Source organism: Betta splendens, chromosome 9 (genome assembly GCF_900634795.4).
Source record: "Betta splendens chromosome 9, fBetSpl5.4, whole genome shotgun sequence".
NCBI lineage: Eukaryota > Metazoa > Chordata > Actinopteri > Anabantiformes > Osphronemidae > Betta > Betta splendens.
Genome location: NC_040889.2, coordinates 26,256,088 through 26,265,257, shown reverse-complemented (window position 1 = coordinate 26,265,257; position 9,170 = coordinate 26,256,088). Strand labels below are relative to the sequence as shown.

The 9,170-nt window shown below is 50.3% G+C and overlaps 1 protein-coding gene across 1 annotated transcript; it reads right to left on the bottom strand.

The window, feature by feature from the left end:
* Nucleotides 1-5,970: 5,970 nt before the first annotated feature.
* Nucleotides 5,971-8,649, bottom strand: gas1a (growth arrest-specific 1a). The gene has a single exon (XM_029163839.3). The coding sequence runs from the start codon at nucleotides 8,062-8,064 to the stop codon at nucleotides 7,276-7,278; it is 789 nt and encodes a 262-aa protein (XP_029019672.1). The 5' UTR covers nucleotides 8,065-8,649; the 3' UTR covers nucleotides 5,971-7,275.
* Between the last annotated feature and the right edge of the window lie 521 nt (nucleotides 8,650-9,170).

Genomic DNA, 9,170 nt, shown 5'->3' with positions numbered 1-9,170 from the left:
AAAAATCTTGGACAAAAAATAAATAAATAAATAAATCAGGCGACTGTGCTGATATGAGATCCTCCGCACAAAGACAAAGCCACCTGTCAGAGGCCCCGGAGTCTGAAGGCCGAATCTCAGCAACATGTCAGATGGGTTGATTAACATTCCTGCGCGGGACTCATTTAGCAGCTCTGTCAACAGGTGGACGCAGGAGACAGCGGCTCCCAGACGCACGAGCTGCAGGGAATTCTGTCCTTCATCACCACTAATAATGAGGCGGGCGAAGGAGGGAGCTCCACCTGGGTTTGTCTCCTTTCCTCAGCTTCCACCGACTCCTCCCTGGACTCAAAGCGGGAAAAGCTTTATGTGCTGAAAAAAAGAAAGTGGGTTTAGTAGAAAAAGCTCCACTGGTGTTCTGGATTTAAAGCTGTTTCCTTCACACAAGCACTTTTTTTTTGTATTGAAGGAAAATGGGGGATTTTTTTTCCTTTCTATAGACTCTGGGTTAGAAAATCCTGTGAAAGCTATAGCTGTTGTTTCCTTTTCTTCAAACAAAGGCCAGTGGAAGCCGATGCGTTCAGGGCCCGTTGTAAAAGGAAACGGGGGCGAGGAACGAGAAGTGGTCCACGAGAAGCGTGGATGTTCCTGAATGTTCCCGTCCGTCTCGAGACCAGTCCTGCTCCACGTTCCCAGTAAAGAGCTGCTGGAAGTCAGACGTCCGTGCTTGTGTTGCCGTCATTGGCCCCAACGGCTGAGTTCATTTCTGGAGCCGACCACAAACTTGCAGCAAGTGGTGCAATAGTTGGGTAGAGACTGTGGGGAGAGAACGTTCCTGCTGCAGCTCACACTGACAACGAGTTGGACCGGAGCCGCTGCGGAGGCCGCGACTGTTTAGGTCCCACACAAACGTTTGTTTTCAGAATCACAACAGCTTCTTGATCGAGCATGTATTTTAGTAAATGAAAACTGCACATTGCACATACTGGATTCTCAACATGTGCTCGGCTTCCAGTCGAAACACTGCAACAATGAAGCATTAGACTCAAATGACCAAGACAAGATATCAGACCATTTGAATGCGTGCTGCACACACACACACACACACACACACACACGCACACACACACACACACACACACACACACACACCAGAAGTTGGGCCTGTTCACTTTCACTCTCGTCCAACCCCCCCCCCCCCCCCCCCCCCCCTCCTCCTCCTCCTCCCCTCCCCCCCCTCTGGTCAGAGAGCTGTGGAGCTGGAGCTCCCTGTGATGAGGCCATCGGCAGCGAAGGCGTCGTTCCTCAGGATCCGGGTTCTATTGTTATTAGTATTGTTATATATATTGTTATTAGTACTTCCACTACTTCTACTTCTTCTGTGACGTGAGTGCTGCGTTGAAGTAGGAGTAGATTCAATTTGTCAAGCAGAACAATGTAGCGACATCTGAAAACCTTCCCACTCCATCATGAACTGGAGCACAATGAGGGCTTTTATCAGTGACTCTGAATCACCAGCTTTGCTCCCGCTTGCTTTGGTAAACCGGGCCATTGTGTGCGGCTCCTCCGCAGCCCAAGTGATTATTCATTATGTGTTTAGCTCATGTCAGTGCAGTTTATTACAGATTGTTGGTGTTTTGTTCCTTTGTGGAGTTGAAACTTAACACACTGAGCAGTCGACGGAGTCTCTCAGCGTTGGACTTAGTTTAAAGGTTAATATTCAGCTGTTCAAAGACTTTGCATTTACAGCGCACTGAGCTGGATCAGGCCCTGAAACAGGGGCCGTCTCAGCTTCCTCAGTCTCTCGTCGGCCCTTTCGCTCTAAAGGCTCCCGTTTGTGTCCAGGTTAACAAAGTCAATCACCCCACGCACGGAACCAACATGTTTATGACCTACAGTGTGTACAGAGGCCGGCGGCTCCGCTCCTGAGAGGAGAGGCTGCAGAACGGAGGAAGTGAAGGAAGTGAACGTGTGAGCCATGAATACGTGGCCCTGGGGGTCAGCTTAATGGAGTGAGACCCCAGCTCCCATTGACTTCCACTGAAAAACTATTAACTCCCCACAACTCACTCAGTCATTCTGGGGGTGAAAGCGCGTTTCCCATTTGCTTACTGCGGATTTTTAAAAATCAACTTGAAGCTTTTGACCTGCATCACCTCGGAGTGTGGAAGACTAGACTGGCATGTAAATGTTAGATCCAAATAAACAAGTCTGCTGCTCGTCGAGCATTTGATTTGCTGACTTGACAACAATTACTAATAATTTTATTATCATACTAGTAAATATTTAATTTAAATTATACAAGATATTCCTAATAATTCACAAGGCGTCCTGAGATGTTAAGCTTCCCACTGTGTGTGTGTGTGTGTGTGTGTGTGTGTGTGTGTGTGTGTGTGTGTGTGTGTGTGTGTGTGCGACTGGAGCCTGGAGGTGTTATCAATAACAAGCGAGGGGTATGTTTCTTTAAGGCGAGCCCATAAAGGACGGCCCGGTCACCACCTCCTCCACTGAGGAGGAGCTGGAGTTTTCCTTGGCGGGTCAGGCCTGCCATTGAAGTCTGAATGGGCTGCCATGGCAGATTACACTGCACAGCTGTCCCCCTACCGTGGAAATTAAGTTATGCCCCGTGTCAGCAAGTTTTGTGTTTTCCTCCCTTTCTCTGTGTCTCCCTCCGCCCGCCGCCCCTCCCCCCTTTTCCTCCCTGCTCCTATTTCATGGCCGGGGGAGGCCTCTGCTCAGCCACAGGAGGGGGTTTGAGGATGGGACTCAGACGAGCGGAGCATCTATGGGAGCAGACGCACTTTTCCACGTATGAGCAGAGGTCCCCTCGCGTGGTGTTTACGTGCGGCGAGGCTGTTTGCGTTGCGGTCCGAGGGAAAGGCAAACACTCCAGCTCCTCCACCGACGCGTGAACGCGACGAGGGCGTCTGCGCCGAGCAGCTGTTCGCAGCCGAGCGCAGGACGAGCGCGTTCACGGGCCCATTAGAGGCCGGTGGAGTGGAGCGCAGCCACGGCGGTGGAGCGCTGATACGACTAATCGATGCCTGTTACGCTCAAGGAACGTTTCCAGACATTGATTTTCTCTGCAAATTTATTTTTCATTGCGACCGTGAATCCAGCAATGTCAGACGGAAGGTTGTTCTTCCTGTATCTGTCGTCCATGACTTTATTTTATAACTTTAACTGCAGGCTTTTTTCATAGCAACCATGACTACAGACCTCCTCCAGCCTTGGTCCAACCCCATCCTCATCCCAACCTTTACTATTCTAACCATGACAACAAACCTGCCTGCACCCAGTTACTGGCACCATGTGAGGTGTTGACACTGGTCCAGTAGGATCCAACTGGAGTCACGTACCTTAGAACCCCGGTTCTATTGTTGGTTCTGTTAGTTTGCTGTCTACTTCATCTGTGCTGAAACATACAATAACAGCAACTGTAAATAATGTTGAAGTCTTAAAATTAGTTCTTGGACTTTTGTCTTTCTTTAATTTATTTTTCTTTTTGATTTTAGTACAGTGCGATAAGACCAACAAAACCAGCGTGCAACACTTCGCGACCCGCTTTGTCCGACACTCAGCAGCAACAATCTGAACAGCCAATATATCAAATGGCTGCCACAAACAGTCAGGTAGCAGAGCGCTCTCGCGGCGGCAGAGGGATTAGTGCTGCAGGTTTTCTCTCAGGACCCGAGGAGTCGGGCCGCAGCTCCAGTAACTGGATTACAGGCCTCTTTCTCATTTCAAAGGGCGGTGAACTCAGCAGAGGTCCTGCATGATGAAATCAAAGTGGCAGCTGAAATGGAAGGAGGAAAAACAACAAGAGGGGTTTTTTAAGTCTTCTGGTATCGGCTAATGAGAGAGATGCTAAATCTGTGAGGTTTTTCTTTTTTTTGTCATAGCGCGAGGACGAGCACGTCACCTGGAAGCCGGAGCAAAGCTACAACGCTGAGACTCACTCCAAGTGGGAGTCACAGCTAAACAGCAGCGAGCTCCTTTCATAACGACCTTCCTGGTGCAAACGTGCTCCCAAACTATGGCAGGGGCCCAGAGGGGAGTCAAGGTGGAGCCCATTCACTCCAGCAGCCGGTGGTAACTTCGGGGGATTATTCCCAAATCCTTTCAAATGAACTTTCCATCTCAGTGCGTCCTCGTCCGTCGCAGCCATTCCAACTGTCCAAGCGTTTCTGCGTCACCCTCTGCACAAGCTCGCGTGGAGCCGAGGTCGAAACAAATGCCCGTGAGAATCATAGTCAGGAGGAAGGAGTCGGGTTTGAGGCCCGGGAGGGTGGAATATTAGCAGTGATTGGATGTGATCAGCATGACGCATGCTCGCGTGTTAACATCAGACTTTACAGTGTGATGTAGGATTCTACAAGCTGAATTCACAATAATGTGTATGTTCAAGCCTCCAGTGCTCGGACATGGCGTTGGAACAGTGAAGCATTTCAGAGGGTTTTTTTCCAAACAGGTTTCAGCCATTTAGGGGTTTCCATTTACCTCTGCATGAAAAAACACCAGGCAACGGATGCCAGGGCCTAAGTGAAAACACTGCCGGGAAAAAGTAGGGCTAAGGTCAAATATTCCATGTTGTCCAGAGTAACAAAGAAGTCATGTAACGGTCTATGGCAGCGTTACTTATTGGTCTGACGTGAATGAGTGAAGCAGACGGAAAAGGATACACGTGTTTGATTTTAAAAAGTCTGAATTATTGAAGGTTTGAGAACGGAGAGCCTGGAGGAGTGGGTGTCTGGGAGCGCTGCACCTTTGTAAACACTGTGCTGTGATATGCATGAGGTGAAGGGGTGAAGCGATCTGCATGGGGTGAAGTGTGGGCCGTTTTGTTCGGGGGCCAAAGAAACAGAGTTTAGACGTGAACTGAACTCACTGAAGCACAGTTGATGGCAGAGATACGTTACACGCGCTCAAAGAGCTGGAACACAAACAGCCGCCGTCTGTAAATGAAACCTCGCTGCGACACACACCGCCCTCTGTTTAGCTCCACTACGCTGCAGCATCCAGGATTACTGCCCTAGCAGATATGTTAGAACTCAGCACAAACATTTAAAGAAAATTCTCCCACAAGCTCAATGAGATGCATTTAGGCAGTCATTGTGCCCTGCTTGCATTTTAGGACCATCAGCGCTGTTCTGTGGGATTTCTTGCCCGTCCTTCATCCATTCACACGCTGCGCATTATTACAGGCTGATCAACGCACGCTGCGCTTTCTCTAAGTGCTGAAACTGCCCGAACAAATGCAGGAGCAAGAAAAAGGCGAGGAGGAGGAGGAGGAGGAGGAGGAAGCAACAGGGCTTTTCTCCTTCTGGGAAGCTTGAGGCAAAGCAGAGGATAACGACGCTGAAGAATTCAGACCACGCTAAAAAGGAGGGAAATAAATATTTTTAACTAACTTTCTATCGAGCTTGTTCCCCTTGCGATTTATTAAAATGACTACAATGAACAAATGCTCCACCCAAGAGAGGAGGCCAGGGTGGAGGAGCAGGGAGGTGTGCTGTGTTTTGGTCTCCTCCTGCAGCCGAGGCCTGAGAGCCGAGCGGCAGCAGATCGTTCCCACATGCTTCCCTGCCGCTCGGCTCTCCAGAGGTGTCAGGCCGGCCTGAAAGAATGAAGTGCCTGCCTATTGTGCTGCCCAACTATTATGTGCTTAGCATTTCCATGACAAAGATGCCACTCGACTTTCTCTCCACCATTCAGCTGGAGGGCCCTTGTCCCCCCTTCAATAAAACATTTTGCAGCAAATCATTGATTTAAAGCCCCCGATGCCGAGGAGAGACGAGTGTCGCGCTCTGCGGCCTCTGATGCAGCACGAACCCAAAAGCATGTGCATAAAATAGGAGCGTGCACACACATGTAGAAAGTCGGTGTCTAAAGTTAAATGAGCGTGAGATTAATTAATTTAGCAAGTTAAAGAAAATCTACAAAACACAACTCGTGTGAAAGTACCATCATAATAAACAGCAGGTCTGTAAATGAATGCTCAAATATTTAATATTTAAGGTAATAAAGAGCAGGACAGTTAGAAATTAATTAAACAAGAGCAACATTTTTATGTTCCGAGCCAGAAACACTAAATATCCTGATTTGCCTGAACAACGTAGGAACGGTGATGTGATAACTGAGGGAAGAGGGTGGAGGTGGAGGCAGAGGGTGTTGTGTTGATTTATGGTGACAGTTGCTTTTGACAACAGGCAGCTAAATCAAGACATAACAGGTCATTTGCCTCATCAGTCGGGAGAGGAAGCTGTTTTAAAGCAGCCCCTGCACCAACATCTCACCGCAGTTACACAATAACATTCACCTTTTATAAAATCGACCTGAACTGACAACAACTCGACCCACGTTTATTTATGCCTTAAACCACTTAATTAACCGAGCAGCAAATTGTGTTTTCACGCCCAACTCCTTAAAGTATTTTTTACGTTGCATAGGAACCAAATCAACAAAGAATCCAGTCACAAATCTTTGATTTTCTTTCAAGCCTTTTATAAAAGTATATCATTAAGGCATTCATACAGTAGATTTAGACAGGTCTCTCTCTATGCTTTACACAGTGAATAAATCATCTCATAGCCCGAAACATAGAGGATTCTCTGAAAATATCTCTATAGGCTATACACATATGTACAATGTACACCGAAGGAAATACAGTCGCTAACTTCCCTTTAAAGCTGGAATTCTCCGTCCTTATGCACATGATGGACATGTGGCTGTAGCTGTAGGTGGCGTGTAATAAATTACGGTTTCGTTTCAACTCCTATTTACAAGCTCCATAGAGTCCAGCATTAAATACTCGTTCATCAGATGAGCCTGGTGCCGAACGGCAACAGCCTGTCGTACAAAAATAGTTCATATCTTTAGCGGGAGATTGGCAGTGCACAGCATGTACTGATTAAAGGTCTCATTGTTACTGAAACAAGCCCACTGTGTCTCCAACGGGACGACTTCACTGTCAGAGTCTGTGGCGGTGGGAAAGTAGACAATCCTATTTAGCTTATCACATAAGCAGAGCCATCTAGAGAGCTGTGAAGTGGTGAGATAAGAGAGCACCCCGGAGCTCACGCTCCAAAACATATCTGGCCTCATTTGCATAGAAATTATCCGGATTTTTAATTACCCAGGGTGTAAAAACGCTCATTTCAAGCAAGGCCTGCGCAGGAAAACACCCTGGTCTTTAATGAGACTCGGACCTCTCACACTAGTAGCATGTCAGTGAGTGACAAAAGTTTACGTTGCCTTTTATCCGGACAAAAGCGGGGGCAGATTATGAAGCCGGGATCAGGTGAGGTTGAAAAGGGCCAGAACGGACGGCAGCAGGGTCAGCGCGCAGCGGGGCGCCGAGGCAGCGGCTCCGGACTCCAGCTCCTCCGGGTAGTCCACTTCCACGGAGTCGTCCTCGTCGTCGCCCTCCCCGTCGTAGTCGCCGCTGCAGCACGGTTCCCGGACGGGAGCGTCGAAGCACAGCGCCTTCATGCTGCTCTTCACGAACTCGCAGATGGCCCGCTCCGCGCCGTCGCACACGCACGTGTCCAGCTGCTGACCCTTGGGTATTTTGCGCATGTTGGCGATCACGTTGCGGCAGGCGTTGGTGCACACCGCGCCGCTGAAGAGCTTCCCGCAGTGGTTCAGGTAGTCCTGCATGGTGGAGCTGCACTGCTGGTCGCGCTCGCACTGGCGCCGCGCCTCCGTGCAGCCGGTGCTGGTGGTCCGGGGCAGGCACGGCTCGATGGCCCGCTTGGTTCTGGCGCACACGGAGTCGTGCGCGCAGTTGCAGTCCTCCAGCGCCGGGCCGCTCCTGGTGAGGTTGAGCTGCACGAGCGAGGCGATGCAGTGGCTGGGACACCTCTTCCTCTGGCCGCTGAGCACGGGGCCGCACGCGCGCGTGTAGTGCTCGTACGCGTAGTTGCACTCGGGCTCGGCTTGGCAGTTCATGATGGCTTGCCAGCATATCAGCCGCCGGCCGTGGGGCGGCGAGGCCACGCACAGGCACCCGAAGAGCAGGAGCAGGCAGCCGAGAGGCCGCGCGGCTCCGCCGGCGCCCTGCGCCCAGGCGCCGCGGCTCGCCATTGTTTTGGCTGCGAGGAGGAGAGAAGCCTCACGGCAGTGTCATGCGTGGGGGGCACCAGGCTGCTTCCGCGGATCGCGTCCACGTAGGAGAGCGTGCGAGGGTTTCGTGTCGAGGCGGACGATGTGCGACGGGCCCGTGGGTGCGTTCAAGGGCCTGCCACCGAGCTCCATAAACCCGAACGCGCTCGCCCCGCGTTATCCGTACATGCCTGGAGTTCGCACCAAAACGCTGGGCCGCACGCGCACAGCACACGCAGGAAGGGGACTTCTCCGCAACTTTGGGAGAGTTTCCGCGGCGGCTCATTCCATCGCAGCGATCGCGGGTTCGTGCGGCGAAGTGCCTCCGGCGCGGCGGATCCCCGTCGCCGAAGCCCCGCTCCCAGCGGCTCCGCGGCAGAGGAGCGCACGCGGCCGAGTCCCGAGAGTCCTCCGGGCGCGCGCCGACGCCTTCACGGGTCCGTGTGCGCTCAGGGGGGAAACAAACACGCACGGGGAGAAAACAACAACCCGAGTGGGTCTCAAAGTGGTGCTCGACTCTCTCCCCTCTCCGTTCCTCAGCCCCGTCTCCGCACATTAGCAGCACGTCCCCATTGGTTGGACACTTGTTGTGGGCTTCGACGTAGCGATGGGCGGGGGTTTGGGGTGGGAGGAAAGCGGCCCCGAATACAACGCTGAAGAAGGATTAATGTGCTGGAAAGAAAACTTTGAGGAGAGTTCTTCCCCCTGTTTCATATGACTCATTTATTTTCACCACTCCTAAAACTAACATTTTCCTAATGCACAACGTTTTGCTCCAGCTTTCTACGAGCTTATTGACTTTTGCACATTTAATAATCACCAGATTTTAGTCTGTATTTTTCTTCTGAAACAATAATAATGACTAATGACTGCTAATGATTCAGGAGAAAACAACCAGAGAAACTTAATTTAAATAGTCAGTTTTAAAGGAAAATGAACAGAAAAACCGTGTTTGCTGTTTTTATAATAACTGTGTACATAATAAACACAATATATGACAATGGGTTTCAAGGACAAAACTTGTTTATTTTAGCACCTCTTAGTAGTTTTTATGCATTATCCTGAAGATGATTGAAAAGGACGGTAAT

Coding starts and splice junctions, on each gene's coding strand:
- gas1a (XM_029163839.3), bottom strand. CDS start 8,064: ATGGCGAGCCGCGGCGCCTGGGCGCAGGGCGCCGGCGGAGCCGCGCGG.